Source organism: Ursus americanus, chromosome 17, assembly GCF_024610735.1.
Source record: "Ursus americanus isolate L20-20 chromosome 17, mUrsAme1.1.p, whole genome shotgun sequence".
In the NCBI taxonomy this organism is placed as follows: Eukaryota; Metazoa; Chordata; class Mammalia; order Carnivora; family Ursidae; genus Ursus; species Ursus americanus.
In genome coordinates, this window is record NC_142143.1 from 43,670,011 (window position 1) to 43,687,683 (window position 17,673).

The 17,673-nt window shown below is 36.3% G+C and overlaps 1 protein-coding gene across 5 annotated transcripts in view; it reads right to left on the reverse strand.

Annotated features, from left to right (window-relative positions):
* TBC1D15 (TBC1 domain family member 15) overlaps positions 1–17,673 on the reverse strand; it is a 76,842-nt gene that overhangs the window by 12,431 nt on the left and 46,738 nt on the right. For 3 of the 5 annotated variants that reach the window (XM_087868924.1, XM_045789570.2, XM_045789571.2), the window contains 6 exons: positions 17,298–17,348; positions 16,800–16,997; positions 15,616–15,744; positions 14,974–15,077; positions 11,998–12,092; positions 3,919–4,035 (listed from right to left, as the gene is read on the reverse strand). In XM_087868924.1, the coding sequence (XP_087725050.1) occupies positions 3,919–4,035; positions 11,998–12,092; positions 14,974–15,077; positions 15,616–15,744; positions 16,800–16,997; positions 17,298–17,348 (694 nt within the window). The remainder of the gene's footprint in view (positions 1–3,918; positions 4,036–11,997; positions 12,093–14,973; positions 15,078–15,615; positions 15,745–16,799; positions 16,998–17,297; positions 17,349–17,673) is intronic. The other 2 variants (XM_087868925.1, XM_045789572.2) reach the window with 1 other exon arrangement.

A 17,673-nucleotide genomic window follows, 5' to 3' on the forward strand; every position in this document is an offset into this window, starting at 1 on the left:
CTACAAATAAAAATTTATCTCTATCTGTTCTGAGCCTCTGCCCCATCATCTACTGCTATGTTCCTATCAACCTATGTCTACATGACACCCTGTGGAAAAGTATGGCTCTACTCACATTAGCATAAAAGAACACTTGGGTTGCTATGGTGGATATTCCATTATTACGGTACCAGGGATTACATTTGGGGACAAGTGCCAGAAAAAATGGCATATGACATGATATCTAAATGTAAGAATTTCTACAAATTTATCACAGACTTTTTAAAAAATCATGCACACTTACAGTGATTAGTTTTATTTGTCAACTTGGGTAGGCCTCAGGATGCTCAGAAGCCTGGTTAAGCATAATTTCTATGAGTGTCCTGAAGGTGTTTCTAGAAGAAATTAGCATTTGAATTGATGAACTGATGAAAGTAGATGGCCCTCCCAATGTGGTGGGTACCGCCCAGTCCATGGAGGACCCGAACAGAATAAAAAGATGGAGGAAGGTTGAATATGCTCTCTGCCTTGGCTTTCTGAGCCGGGATATTGATCTTCTTCTGCCTATAGAGCTCATGCTTACAGACCTGAACTGGCATCTACACCACTGACTCTCCCGATCTCAGGCTTTCCTGGGTCTCCAACTTGCAGACAACAGACTGTGAGACTTCTCAGTCTCCATAATTGTGTGAGCCAACACCTTAGAAGAATCTGTTTCTTTCTCTGTATATATATGTTAAAATACATAAAAAATATATATGTAAACAGAAATAAAAATATATAAACATACATAACCTTAATGGTTCTGTTCCCCTGGATTTAACCCTAATAAAAAAAAAAAAACACTTTTAATTAAAAAGAACAGGGGTGCGTGGGTGGCTCAATTGATTGTCTTGCCTTAGGCTCACGTCATGATCCCAGGGTTCTGAGATGGAGCCCGGCGTTGGGCTCTCTGGTCAGTGGGAAGTCTGCTTCTCCCTCTCCCTCTGTGACCTGTCTCGCTCTTTCTCTCTCTCTCAAATATATAAATAAAATCCTTTAAAAAAGAATAAATAGGTTGGAAAGAATACTAAATTGTTATCAGCATTTTTCTACATGGCACTGACACAGTGAAAGAAATGACAAATATAAAGCTTAAACCAATTAAAGCATGAAGGAAATTTGATCTGAATTCAACAAAATGCAAAAAAGTATTACTTTACTGAGTCTGACTGCATATAGTCCATAATAAAAATATTTCAAAGTGTGCTATTCAAAAGATTTACAAAGCACCTTTCGTCTGGGGGAAAAAGTGCTTTATTATAAAGTTATAATGAATAAAAATTTCTAAGAAGCTAATTTAATCATTTAAGTCTTCAGCTTTCATATGGGATCACTACCATATTTCTTATACAAGTCTTAGCTGAAGCCAGTAGTCAAATTAATCTTCATACTCTAGTTGCTTTTAATCTATTTTATTTTATACATGATGTTCTTTGGGGTATGTCATGGGTTGCGGGGGTGGAATTAATGTACAAATTCCTTTTAATTAAAGAAAGATTAAAGCTATTTAAATTAGCACTCAGTGACACTAAGAGCCTGCAGTAGTGCTGACTGACGCACATCTTAATCAGCACTACAGTTTCTCAAGTAGTTCCCTACACTTATTTTCATAGCAAATTTGTTGCAGGGGGGAGGTGGGAGAAATGAACTCCTTATCGTAGTGTACACTTTCTTCCACTAAAAAGAAAAATTTCACCCACATATAGGTCAATTTCCAGGTTAACTGAAGCTTAGCCCTTATTGTATCAAGTAAAAATAGTAATCTTAGGAGTTGGAAATAATTTTTTTTTAAATTAGACACTCTCTGCCTCCTTACATACAGTATTCTGAGTATAATTTAATGTTTTATTAGTTATTGAGGATCATCATTATGTACACACATCATTTAAAAAGATTACCTCCCATAGAAACATCCTAAGTGTAGTGTCTTTGAATTAACGAAAAATTATTCTTCCTTGAGTTCTTCTGTCTGCTTTTGGTAATTTCTGTCTCCTTCCTCACTATTAATGAGATTGTATTCAATGTAAATATACCTGTACCTCATCTATATGGTACATATAGATATGACAGAATTACCTACAAGAGTAAATTTACAGCCCAGGTTACTTTACCATGGTAAAAGACAAGAAATATGATGCACTGGCTTTATGAAAACTACGTTGGCTCCTTACAAGGCCAGAGTTCTTAACAGGAACCTTGGCTATGTTTCAGATAACTTAAGTATTTGACTAGAAAGAATGAGAGATTAATACAGATAAATGAAGACAGCAATTTACCCAGTTAGCTGGTCTGGCACTATGCCCTGAAAAAACTGAGCATTCAGGAGCTCCTAAGAATATGCATGAATTCCTATCTCAAAATTATCATCTGAAAGTACAAGGCAATGCCTCTTGCTCCCTAAGACAATGGTCCTAGTACCTGTAGCAAAATGGCAATGGGTCAGCATGGTGGGTACATAGAGGTAAAAATGCCAGCCTGAAATAAAGACCTGGGTCTCTACCCCAGTCCAATATTTACTACTTGGGCAACCTTGAGTCACTCTCTAGAACAATAAAACCTTACTCATAAAATTGGCATTATTTCCCCACTTCTTCAAAAGGCTGCTATTAGTAATGACTCAAAATCAAGTATTACAGTGCTTTAACCTGAAAAGCACTCTACTAATATGTTTCAAATGAGGTGTGATAGATAGGACTGGCTAAATTTTACATTTTAAAGAGAAAGCTGTGGTTTTCAATTTACTGTCACCAAAGAGGCTGATGCCTCAAGATCCACAAAAGAGTTTACAGCTTCCCCTAACATATAAAAGAAGAGGAATTCATATAGATACAAACGATGAGGAAAATGTATCATAATTCAAGGTTCATTTAGGTTTAATATGCTAACTATTCACTTACCTTCTCCAAAAGCTGTCTCAAGCTCTATTAAAATAATCTAGAAAACATCTGTCTGCATTATTGTCTACTTGGGAATCACTCACATGGTAGATAACTCAAACTTTTCCATTACTTATACAAAGGTTGATGCATAGAGAATTTCCTTTAAGGAAACAGCCCAAGTTCTCTTACCTCTTAAAATATTAATTCCTTATATTTTCTACCCCTTAACCGTTCCTCACGCTATCCGCTACTGCCCCTATCAGCCCATCTTGCCAACCCATTTTGGTAAGAAACACAGTTACCAAGAAAAAAGAGTAAAGTTCTACATGGTCTAGATAATATTTATCCACATGGCTTGTCCAAGATATCATTACATCAGTATTTTCCTTCACAAGGCAGGAAAGCATTTCAAACAAAGTTTCCCAAACTTTGTCAGTTCAGACTCCATTATGTCTTAGTAATTTTCCCTAGGCTCAAAGAAATAACTAACATTTCCATTTATTAAGTACTTGGATCCAAACAACTTAATAACTATTTATGTCCTATGAACTTAGCACCTGTTGGGCACTGCACTACTTCTCAAACCTTGGAATCCAACCGGATACCACCATCCTCATTTCCTGTCCCTCATCTATTTTTGCACAATACTTGCCTATCACGACAAGGCCAAAAGCCCTGCTTTGTAAAACTGTAACTTCTTCAGGAGGAATGTGGAGATCTGATGTTGAAACTCTGAACTACTTCAGCAAAGACTGAGAGCAGCACCCTTACAGATGTCACTATCTTTCTCAAAAATTTAAAAATATCCCACATTGCCCCACAAGTATGCCATGGCAACCCAGTGCTCTTCAGTGCACAATCTGGGAATCACAGCTTTCCAAGTTCCCAGCTCAATAGAACAATCCCTATAGAAACTAGCCCACAGAGTGGTTACTTATGTCTAACAGGTTAATAAATTTAAATTCTAAAATAAATATATATAAATCTTTTAAAATTAGGATATTAGAAGAGAACTTACCTAAATCAAAATCATACATACAGTAGGTCATCAAAATGTCATGAAGCAAAATCAACCCTGGATTATCTTGGCCTTCATAAAACTTGTTTGTTCGATCTGTTCTGTTAACATCTTTTTCTGAGGAGGAAAATCATCATATATTTGAAAACTTTTCAGAAAACAGATTTTTATAAAGCTTACATCTTAAAAGAACAAAATTATTTTTCTTGCTATTAATTTCACTCTCTTGCTAACCTTTTACTTAATGAAAAAATTCATCAAATTCCATTTCAGATATGCAATAAATGTAAGATTTTAGAATATTTTTCAAAAATCAGTCTACTTCCTCATGGGTATATTTTCAAATATTTTTCAATTCTTATCTAGACACAGAAATTTTTAATAGAAAACACTTATTTAATTAAAAGCAACACCAATAATTCATATTAGTTAGCAATAAAAATGCCAGTCATGAATGCATGTGACAGGCAGTATTATTTGAAAACAGTAATAAAAAAAAAAGCTACTACACAATCGACTGTAATCAAAGAGATTTGCTTGATTCATATTTGCTTCATTCATTATCACCTTCTTTGTCATGTTCCACAATCATCTTCAGGACAAACTACTTCCATTCTTATACATTACTCAGTTTATATATTAGTATAAACAATTTAGTTAAATTTTGAAAAAATGAAAACCCATATTATGCTAGAAATGATTTCATGACATTAAAAACAGGTTTGGAAACATCGCCATGGGTGTATCCCAAGCTGTACTGACAATTCAATCCAGAAACCCTGATACCTACTAAATGCAGCTTATTGTGGAAGGCTTTGCAATTAAAAAGGTATTCCCCAAACGAATCCCTCAGTAAATTAGGAAGAAATATTTTAAAGAAACTCAAAGTGTTTAATCTACTCTATAATCAATTCTGTTTAAAAGTTGTAACTGACCGAGATCTCCCCCCGCTTCACCCATGAAAACGAATAAATTGAAAACATTCTCAATACAGGTACTCCTGCTTTTCAAAAGTTTGCATTACACCACTTCACTTTTACAAAAGACGTACATCAGTACCTGTTTTCACTAACCAAAAGAAATCCAAAGATTTTCACTTTTACAAAAAAAACAATGAAAAGTGAAAATAGCATTCAGAGTTTGTTTTGCAGTGAACTGTTACGGAGGCAGCACTCGCCCTGGGCAGTTAGAGGTGCCCACACCACACTCCTTCCCCAGGACCTACACTCAGAGTCTCAGCATCAAGCCACCATAGCTTTGAAATGTGTCTGTGGGCAACTGTGCTGTATCTTGATTGATCTGTTAGCAAAAAGCCTAAAAGAGGTTATTTTTTGGGTCTGGGAATGCTTAAAAAATCTTCCAAATAAGTTAACAGTTATTATTTATTGCTTTATACCATTCAGACTCATGAAAGGTCTCACAGAACACCCTACTTTCAGATAGCAGGGTAAACCTGTACTTGTGAAGAAATGGGGAGGTATTTTACAACAGAGTAGAATCTAACGAAATAAGATGACATGAGTTTAGATTCTGTAAGGACATTTAAAAAAATATGAGAACAATATTATAGCTTTCTATTAAAATACACTATATTAAATTTAATAAAAGCAAGTACATATCTATAAAATTGTGGATACGTTTTTCAAACAAATAAAGTAATACCAAAAAAAGCATAATAAATGTAAAATTTCATTTAAAAACATCAAAATGGCAGCACATGGGTGATTCGGTTGGTTAAGCATCTGCCTTTGGCTCAGGTCATGATCTCAGGGTCCTAGGATAGAGCCCTGTGTCGGGCTCCCTGCTCTGTGGGGAGTCTGCTTCTCCCTTCTCACCCCCCCCCCCGCCCCCGCTCATCCTCTCTCTCAAATAAGATCTTAAAAATGAAAATAAAAAATGAAAAACATCAAAATGTTTCATTCTCAAATCAGTGTTGGTAAATGGGTACGTAAGTTTATTTTTTTATTAAGCACAACTGACATAGTCATAGTGACAATATAGAGTATTTGCCTTAATAGGGGTTTTAAACATGGTAAAAATTATTTGTACCCTCATGAATTATCTGCATTTCTTTCCTCTTGTATATTTAGAAGTGACATGACGGGCAGAAAACAAAAAGGGATCAAAAATGATATGTAAAGTATTTTATAAGGAAAGTACGTATAGAAACTGTATCTAGAAAGAAAATTAGTACTTACAGTTTAGAAAATAAAGAGCCCTCATTAAATCCAACTCTCCATCTAACTTGATATAGCTAAAGAAGACTGAAGAAAACACAACCATGCCAACGGACTCCATCTTACATTCGCCATCACTAACCTCAACTGGGCCCCTAATGTGCCTGGCAGTTGTGCTTTATTTCCTTCATCCATGCCTTGTCCCCATTCATCTATTTTATATCTTCTCCTTTGTCCTCAAGCCTCCAATATGATATCTCCTCCCAACTCTAGCTCTCAGATAAGGACCTTGCTTCCTATTTCTAAGAAAACGGAAGTTATCCAAGGAGAACTTCCACAGGATCTTGCTATTTTAACCACATAACTGCATTTGTATTCACACAGTCCCCTTCTCTCCTCCTATCACTCTAAATGAGCTTCCATGATGGTGGTGAAGTCCAACCCCTCCTCTAAGTGCATGACATCCACCCTCTAGTGGCTACCCAAGGATACTGCCCTAGTTAATTCCTGTCTCCCTCTCTAGTTTCATGAGTTTTTCTTCCTATTTGATCCATTCTCACCTAGCTTTCAACCATACTGTTGTTTCTCTCATCTTCATAAAAACCTTACTTAACCTCATTTTCCCCTCTAATGGCAGCCCATTTTGTCTCCATCTGTTTAGAGCAAAACTTCTTAAAAGAGCTATATATATTGTCTCCAAGTCCACTCCTCCTGTTTCTTCCTAAACTCACTCCAATCAGGTTGTCACTTCCACCACTCCACTAAAACTCCTTTCTAATCAAAATCTCCAGTGATCTCCTTATTACCTTGTGCAATGGTGAATCCAAGTCTTCAGCTCACTTGATATCCTAGTCACTCCTTCTGTAAATACTTTCTTCACTCGACTTCAAGGACAAACTCTCAGGATTTCCTCTTTTTTCTCTGGCTCTCTTCTGAGTCTCTTTTGCAGATTTCTCCTAATTGTTCCTACTTACAAGTTAAAGTACCTCAGGGCTTAGTTCTTGGACCCCTACTTTTCTAAATACATCACTCCTTTGGCAATGTGTCATCCAGTCCCCACCATCTATATGCTGATGACCTCTAAATTTCTATCTCCAGCCCTATCTCTCCCCTGAATTCCAGCCCTATGTAGCTACCTCCTACTCTACACATTAATACAGAGACATCCATTAGGCATTCTCACACTTAAACACGTCCAAAACTAAGTTCCAAATATTCCTTTCCAAATTTGCTTCTCTTATAGTTTTCCATGTCTTAATAAAAAACCCACAACTCCATTCCTCCAGTTACTCACTTTAAAAACTCTGGGAGTCACTCTTGAGTCTTTGCTTCTCTTGTCTGACACTGATAAACACACACACACACACACACACACACACATATATATATATGTTAAGCTTTCAAAATGCATACAGAAACCAACACTGAGCTCTCCCAACCATTCACTTCACTCCAGCCACACCGGTCTCCTCCTTGCTCTTCTTCAAACATATGGAGGCCCTGAGACAGAAACAAGTCTAGACCATGGCGTTCCCCTCCACTCAGAATGCCCTTCGTCCAGATAGCTGCATGGCATACACTCTGTTTCTTCAAGTCAAATCTCAGTCACTCAATTGCTAGCCCTCTGTATCAAGAAACCATCATCTCTCGCCTGAATTAGAGCAATAGCCTCACATGATCTTTATATTCCCTCCCTTGCCCCCCACAGCTATTCTCCAGAGAGAAGCCAGAGTGATTTGTTTAAAAGTCAGATCATATAACTCTCCTGCTGAAAATCCTCGAGTGGCTTTTCCATCACACTCAGAGGAAAAGCTCAAGTCTTTACAATGAACTACAAGGCTCTATGTGATCTGTACCTATTCCTCCACTGTTTCTCTGACTTCATACGTTTCTGTATTCTATTCCAACTCATTATAACCACATTTACCTCCCTGCTATACTTCAAACATGCAGAGACCCTGGGGTGAAAACAAGTCTAACATACATTATTCCTTTCTACTTGGAATGCCCCTTACCTGGATACCGGCATAGCTCAGCCTTCCCCCTTTAAGTTTCTACTCGAATATCACCTTTTCAGTAAAAGCTTTCTCGGGTCACCCAAGTTAAAACTGCAACATCACACATAAACTTCCTAACCATCTTGGCTGCCTTATTTTTCTATTTAGCACTTCTCACTAACATGCCACAAAAGTTACTTAATCTTGTTTACCATCTGTTCTTCCCCACAAGAATAAAAGCTCCTTGAGGGTAAGTATTTTGTCTATTTGTTCACTAATAAATCCCCAGAGCCTAGTACATAAGAGGCACTAAGTAAATATTTATTGAATGAATGTATGAATGTTTAAAATAATGAACGTGATTTTCAAAAAGATTCCTGGTGATTCTAGCATACAGCCAAAGTTAGGAACCACTACTCTCAAGACTGGGATTCCTGGGCCTTCTTATCTGCCTCTTTTTTCCCCCAGGTGATGTTATCTATTCCCATAGATATTTATACTAGTAATACCCAAATTTGTATCTCCTAACCAGACTGCTCCAGACTATTCAACTAGCCACTTGACTTTCCATTTGTATGTCTCACCTTAAGGAATATATAAGTAACACTTAATTCAATTTCACCATACCCATTCTCCTCATCTCCATAAACGGAACCACCAAATGGCCAATTTCTCAAGTCAAGAAATGTAGTCCCATCCTAAATTCTCTCTTTCCTCTTCATACCCTACATTCATTACACCAAAAAAGTCTTACCAATTCTATCACCAAAATGTAAGCTGAATGCATTTACTTCTCTACATCTCCACTACTATCATCTTTTGCTTATAGTTGTTCCCACTTATTGGTCTCCTTGTTCCTACTCTTACCTTGATTCAATCCATTTTCCATAGAGCAGAAATACTAATTTTAAAATATAAATAAAATGGTCTTACTTAAAATGATCCAACAGTTTCTCTTCACACTTAAAATAAAATCCAACTTCTTGGCACTAACCACAAGATCTTTAGCTTACCTGTGTATTTTCTAGTAAAGCAAATTTATACCAAAGAAAACAAACAGAAAAAAGCTTCTGGTAATCTTTCCTAAAAAATACTTTTGAGAAAAACTATTGTAGAAAAAAAATGTTTCAAAACCAACTTATTATATATACTTCTACTGACAGAAAGCATGGTACAGTTCAAAGGCTACTGAATTAGGAATTAGATCTAATTATGAATGAGTCTGGGCTATGAAACTAACTACACAGATGACTGTGTTATCTGCTAACAATGAAAAAACTGGACTAAAGTATGGCTCAATTCAAATTATATTATGGGGATTTAAAACATCTACATTTTTCCACCAAATTCCTGGAAAAGTGAGAACAGGACACAAAACAGATTGAGAATATCAGAGCCATTATCACTGCTGCCTGATTTAAAAAAAAAAAAAAAAGGGGGAAGATGATACAGCATGTGGAAAGAAAAGGCTTGAGGGGTGCCTGGCTGGCTCAGTCAGGGGGAACATGCAACTTTTGATCTCTGGTCATTAAGTTTGAGCCCCACGTTGGGTGTAGAGATTACTTAAATGAATAAATAAATCAAAACTTTTAAAAAAAGAAAAAGAAAAGGCTTAAAATACTGAATTACTTAATATGTAACATCCCTTCCAGTTCAAATATCTTATGTCCAAGAAAGAAAAAAGTCCATTACCATTTTCCCTATTGAAAGTGAAAAGAGCAGACTTCAGTTGGAAACTTCACATAATCCCATGCCTCAAGATTCCCAACCTTTTGCCTTAACCCGAAGAAAGAAACAGTTTATTCTGGTATAATTTATTTTTCAGAAAAATAAAGTTCTTTTACAATCAAAAGTACTGGGGTACCTGGCAGGATCAGTTAGAGGACCATCCAACTCTTGATCTCAAGGTTATGAGTTCAAGCCTCACATTGGGTATAGAGATTACTTACATGAATAAATAAGAACTTTACAATCAAAAGTACTATCACCAAAAAGATCTCATTGGGAGGGGAAAAAAAACAAGATAACATCAGAAAGGGAGACAAACCATCAGAGACTCTTAATCACAAGACACAAACTGAGGGTGGCTGGGGGGGGGGCAGGGGGATGGGATAGCTGGCTGATGGGCATTAAGGAGGGCAAGTGATATAATGAGCAATGGGTGTTATATAAGACTGATGAATCACTGAACTCTACCTCTGAAACTAATATACTATACGTTAATTGATTGAATTTAAATTTTAAAAAACTCATAATTTGTCTTTATAAGTCTACAAATGCTACCGAATTGGGGCCCCTGGATGGCTCAGTTTGTTAAGCGACTGACTCTTGATTTTGGCTCAGGTCATGATCTCAGGGTGTGAGATCAAGCCCCACAATGGCCCTGAGCTCAGCAGGAAGTCTGCTTCAGGATTCTTTCTTTCCTCCTGCCACTCCTCTCTTGCTCCTGCTCTCTCTAAAATAAAAATCTTTTAAAAAGGGGTGGTGCCTGGGTGGCTTAGTCACTTACGTGTCTGCCTTCAGTTCAGGTCATGATCCCAGGGTCCTGGGATGGAGCCCCTCATTGGGCTCCTTCTCAGTAGGGAGTCTGCTTCTCCCTCTCCCTCTGCCTCCTTGAGCCCCCCGACTTGTGCTCTTTCTCTCAAATAAATAAAATCTTTAAAAAAATAAAAGAAAAAGCTACCAAACTGGCTATGTTGCACTTTGTTGTTGTTTTTTTTTTAAAGATTTTATTTATTTATTTGACAGAGAGAGAGAGACAGCCAGCGAGGAAGGAAACACAAGCAGGAGGAGTAGGAGAGGAAGAAGCAGGCTTCCCAGCGGAGCGGGGAGCCTGATGCAGGGCTTGATCCCAGGACTCTGGGATCACGCCCTGAGCCACAGGGAGACGCTTAACGACTGAGCCACCCAGGCGCCCCTATGTTGCACTTTCTAACTATAATTTAGAGATTTTCCTCTTCCATGGGAAGGTGGTACTGAACATGGTGGTAAAAACATCCCCTGTCTTTATTTATGAAGCTATAAATAAATCCAAAAGCAATTATCAGAATTTTAAAAATAAGTTCCACTACTATCCAAAGCTATCCTAAAATTATATAGAGGCTAGCTAACAAGATAGTTAAGAATCTTAAAACCGGGTACTACCCTTAACCATGTTATCTTGGACAAGTCATTTATGCTTTCAATGGTTCAGTTTTCTGTTGTAAAACGGGGGTTATCAACAAAAAGTTAGAGACACGGAGAGCAGTAAATATGCATTCTTTCAATAACTTATACCAACCTGGCCTTTATCATAAGAGCTTGATAACCCAGTACTCACTCTTTGGAAATAAGTCTAATTCTTTTAATGTAAAATTCTGTCAAGCATCGCTTTTTTTATGAAATAGTTATTCCTAGATAAGAGTTATTCAATTCTCAAACACTGACAAAAATTTATTATCTGAAGTCATTTATTAAAAAAATGAAATATATGCATATTTAGAGATGGTCTGGAGGGATATAAACCAATGTCTATTAATTATAATTATCTCTGGATGACAGAAACAAAGCTAAATTTTATTTTCTTTTTGCTGATCTATAGTTCCTAATTTTTCTATTAATAAAAACGAACTTTTTGTAATAATGGAGATAATAATTTTTTGATGAAATTAATTTCATAAGCAAATAAACCTTTTTTAAATTCACATTTTGGAACTGGCAATGAAATATTTCAGTACTTATACTGACTGAATTCATATTCCTATTGGAAAAGGAAAAACCAAGAACATCAAACACATTCTAATGTACTCTCCAATTCTGATTTCTCTTTTGAGCCCTATCTCTGCATATTATCTTCACTTCTTAAATTTTATCAAGACTTCATTATAGACCCCTCTCATGCATTTCCAAAATTAGGAAAAAATTACCGATAAGACTTCTGTAATCTCTTAACCTCGAATTCCTCTTCTCTTGTTCTTCACTGACAGATTTCCACTGTAGTTTCATCCTGAAGTATTCGTCACTACAGAAAACAATTTTATACCAAAAAAAAACCTATGAACATGGTATTTTTAAAAATTCTGATTGGGTTTTCCTATTAACAATATATCAAAGCATTTATGATGCTAGTGAGATGTGAGGTTATAAATATGATAGTGAAATGTTTAAAGTTACAATACATAAGTGAAAACAAAGGAAAAATTAAATAACCTTATACATACCATAAACTTTGTTTAAAACTACTAGAATAATTAAGGTATGATTTTAAGAAAACATTTACCTCAATCCTTAATATGATACCTAAAATTATTCTAGTTATTAAATATTTTAATCACTAAGCTTCTGAATAATTACAAATACAAATCTACAAATTGCTGGGTTTTTTTAATGTGGCATAAGATTTCCATTTTCTAGCCAGTTTATTCACAAACTTGTTAATGTGAAATGTCTTAGAACTGGCAATTGGGGCACCTGGGTGGCTCAGTCAGCTAAGCATCTGCCTTTGGCTCAGGTCATGATCCCAGGGTCCTGGGATCAAGCCCCACGTCAGGCTCCCTGCTCAGCAAGAACCAAGTCTGGTTCTCCCTCTGCCTCTCCCCCCTGGCTTGTGCTCTCTCTCGCTCACTCTTTCTCAAATAAAATAAAATAAAAAAGAATTGGCAAATATGTTGAAAGAGAAAGGATTGTCTGAAAGTTTAAATATACACATAATGATTTTGCGTGAGATTTTTTTTTTCTTAAGATTTTTTAAATTTATTTGAGAGAGAGGCAGCGAGAGAGGGAACACAAGCAAGGGGAGAGGGAGAAGCAGGCTTCCTGCTGAACAGGGAGCCCGACTCAGGGCTCAATCCCAGAACGCTGGGATCATGACCTGAGCCAAAGGCAGACGCTTCACTACATCTGTATCTTTGAGGTAAATACCCAGTAGTGCAATTGCTGGATCATAGGGTAGCTCAATTTTTAACTTCTTAAGGGACCTCCACAACTGTTTTCCAAAGTGGCTGCAGTGAAGAGAAGGGCCATATGCACCCCAATGTTCATAGCAGCATTGTCCACAATAGCTAAATTGTGGAAGGAGCCGAGATGCCCTTCAACAGATGACTGGATTAAGATGTGGTCCATATATACAATGGAATCTTAGCCGTCAGAATGATCGTTCTGATTTGCAGCATTTGCAGCCACATGGACAGGACTGGAGGAGATTATGCTAAGTGAAATAAGCCAAGCAGAGAAAGACAATTATCATATGGTTTCACTCTTTTATGGAACATAAGAAATAGGAAGATCGGTAGGAGAAGGAAGGAAAGAATGAGGGGGGGGTTAAACAGAAGAGGGAATGAACCATGAGAGACTGTGGACTCTGGGAAACAAACTGAGGACTTCAGAGGGGAGGGGGGTGGGGGACTGGGATAGGCCAGTGATGGGTATTAAGGAGGACACATATTGCATGGTGTACTGGGTGTTATACGCAAATAACGAATCATGGAACACTACACCAGAAACTAAGGATATACTGTATGGTGACTAACATAACATAATAAAAAATTATTATTAAAACAAAAAACAAAGGCAGACGCTTAACGACTGAGCCATCCAGGCACCCCTCAGCGTGAGCTTTATTTTTTTTTTATTTTTTTTTTTAAATGATTTTTTATTATATTATGTTAGTCACCATACAGTACATCCCCGGTTTCCGATGTAAGGCTCGATGATTCCTTAGTTGTGTATAACACCCAGTGCACCATGCAATACGTGCCCTCCTTACTACCCATCACCGGTCTATCCCATTCCCCCACCCCCCTCCCCTCTGAAGTCCTCAGTTTGTTTCTCATAGTCCATAGTCTCTCATGTTTCATTCCCCCTTCTGATTACCCCCCCTTCTTTATCCCTTTCTTCCCCTATCGATCATCCTAGTTCTTATGTTCCATAGATGAGAGAAATCATATGATAGTTGTCTTTCTCTGCTTGACTTATTTCACTTAGCATTATCTCCTCCAGTGCTGTCCATGTTGTAGCAAATGTTGAGAACTCGTTCTTTCTGATAGCTGAGTAATATTCCATTGTATATATGGACCACAACTTCTTAATCCAGTCATCTGTTGAAGGGCATCTCGGCTCCTTCCACAATCAGCGTGAGCTTTAAATCACAGGGTAGACTGATGAAGTGGGAGTAAGAAGGGTACCTGGAAAGTTGGTCTAAGTTTCTTTACAAGTCTGAGAAATTACTTAAAAATAGAAACAGTCGGGGCACCTGGGTGGCATAGCGGTTGAGCGTCTGCCTTCGGCTCAGGGCGTGATCCCGGAGTTATGGGATCGAGCCCCACATCAGGCTCCGTGGATATGAGCCTGCTTCTTCCTATCCCACTCCCCCTGTTTGTGCTCCCTCTCTCGCTGGCTGTCTCTATCTCTGTCAAATAAATAAATAAAATCTTAAAAAAAAAAAAAATAGAAACAGTCTTCCAAAAAAAAATGAAAGACTAGTTTATGTTACAAGAGCACCAGGAAAACAATTTAAAGGTAATTAACCTAAATGGTAAATATACTTCTTATGGGACATTTTATAATTTCATAATAAATTTTAAAAATGAATAAATATGAATGATATATTTTAAAATCCCTACCTAATTAGTTATTTTTCAAGTATGCAAAATGTTTTTACAAGGGAAGTGCAATTTTATTTTTTTACCATCTTTCTACGTATTCACCAACACAACCGCAGTGAGTGTTTGAAAAGACTAGTCTGAATAAGTACAGAGCTCATAATTTTTCAGTTAAATAGATGAAAACAAATTTATTTTCACATATCCTCATCTATTTAAAATAATCATCTAGAAGCTCTATACTAAGTTGTATGGGTGAGTTATCTGAATTTCTTTGATGGACACACAAAAGACCTCACTTACGTTTTTTGCTTTTGTAATTGAGTCCTTTCCTCCTTGGTACTGTCCCAGGGAAAATAACCCAAAAGAAATTTCCATGCTTGCTTTCTCAATGCATGACTAAGTCCCTAAAGAAAACATGCATATTAAACACATTCGTAAAAAAGAACGCAATACTTTAAGTTCATAAAACTTGCATATAAATATACAGGGAGACTAATATTTAAAAGATAATTTTATACATAAAATAGCTCAATTTAGTGAATAGTAACTAACTTGTTTTTTACCTCCAGACTCTGAAGATTTAAGCAGCTGCCAGAAAGCTTAAACGATGCAGGATATACAGATTATATAGAAGGCAGCAGGACTAATTAGTCTTTCTAAGTCCAATCCTTATTAGATAAGGCAACTACAACTACGGTACATACATGCCTCCTTCAACAGAACGGCAAGTAAGGAAGACTATTCTTCCCTAGGCTTAATGGTATGCCCTCCCCACGTCCCCAACCAACCTTAAGGGACAAAACAAGGACCTCACACTGTCCTACAGGGATTTTAAGGCATCATTCATCAAAAAGTTCATTCCATGACTACCTCCACACCTCCCACAAAAAAGAAAATTTCTATATCACAAGTGTCAAATATCCTCCATATTAAGGTATTTACCCCTCTAAATATCATCTGCTTCATATTATCTACATTTAAAATTCTTCCTTCGGAATCAATGTTCTTAGTCCATTCTTCCAGCGATACTGGCTCTCTCCTTTGAACAACAGGTCGTTCTCCCAAATCAATCTAAAAGAAGAAGATAAGCAATAAAGAGTACACTTTTAACTGGTGAAATTAAATCAAGGTACATGAAAACCCTAATTAAAATACTATTTATTACTCAGGCATGAGTTTTAACATTTCTAATATCTTCCTATATTTCTCCAATGTTTAGTTTATAAACTTTAATAGCATTCCATACATTTTCCTTCCTAGTAAACATACACATAACAAGGTTATAAATTCAGAGACAGGAATACATTCGCTATTTTGAGTTTCAATTACGTAAGTACAAAACATTTGACATGTAAATTCCATACAAGACCCTTCAAATTAAATGGTATGCTGTATTATTTAAAAAGACAGTATTATTCCACTAATCATATTCTAAAATTAGCTTTTCTTCCAAATTAAAATTTGTAGCTCTCAGAATTGATTCATGATCCATTAGCTCCACTTGGTATTTTCTACAGTTTTTTATTCAATTAACAGATGTTGGTAATTTAAAATGCCATTTGCAAGATAAGCCCTTTAAGTATTACAATTTAGATATTTATAATAGTTTAACTATGTACAGCCTAGAACTGTAGCAAATTCAGAAGTCTTGTTGAGCATATTGAAAGATTTGCCATAATTCAGGGCCAAGATCCACCTTACTTAAAAAGAAAAGATTCACATGAGCATAAAAGCCCTAGAGTAGTGTCCTGACTAGGTGCCTCTGGTCCTTACTGAGAAAACACATAAATTAGGAACAGAACTAGGAACAATATGTAAGGGTCACTATTCACTCGCTGCTATACACTCAAACAACCAACCTGCTCATTATCATCAAAAAGTAGTCAAAGAAAAGAGATCCAACTTCATAAACAGAAAGTATAAGTAGTAATCGATGAAGAACCACCAAAGAATTTGGTGGGAAAACAAGTATTAGTTGTTAGATACGTTAGCAAAAAAATTATAAGGATTTTAAGAGGCAGATATAACCAAAATTGAGTTTCTATTTCTATTGCATTCAGTACATGTTTAAAAAGCATTTCTCCTGTTAAAATGTAAGAGCTATGTTAATATAAATCTTCACTCACTCTTGTGATGACTTCAAATCCTGGTTCTTCTTGTTGATTTATCTTTAAACCTGGAATAGCATCACTAAGAAAATCTGCCATTTCTGAAGGCGGTCGTTGATGTGTAGAGGGATCACTGCCTCTCAAACTATCAAAAATGTAGTTTGTGACTTTGGAAAATCCTACCATAGTTGCTGTATAAGGATCCTTTTTAATTTTCTATGTAGTAAGAAAAAAACATTAGCATTATTAATTCAAATAAGGAATAAAAACACCTTACAATGGGCAAAAGGGCCACATTTTTAAAGTGGGGAAATCAGAACTAAAACAGTGTTCTACGATTATTAAAAAAAAATTTTTTTCTGGGAAGAAAAATTTATATTTTCTAAGCCAATCTTTTCATTTAGTTAAAACAGAATATTACACAGCAAGGTAATGCTACTGATTGAATTGCAGATAAACAAATGATTTGCAGGCTTTATTCAATCTGCATATATCACAAATATATGCAGTGCTTACTTTCCACTGATGAATGGCCCACAACAGCTTTCTTCTGTCTAGCGGTCCTGCCTTCACAAAAAAAATACTTCTTAACTAATGATGTACTGTATGGTGACTAACATAACAAAACAAAACAAAACAAACATAAAAAAAATATTTCTTGAAGTGTGCAGAGCCACACTAGTCCAAGAGAAAATATTCGATAGCTAAGTTTTAAAGCTCACAATATTTAAATATTAGCTGACATTTTAATCTACTTATATGATTAATAAATCATACCAATGAGTGTAATTTGTTCTAGAAAGTGCTGCCCTGGAAAACAGCAAAAGGTTTTTCTATTGCTAGGGTTACTTCTAAATCCCAAACTGCCTACTTATTCATACTTAGCAAAAGC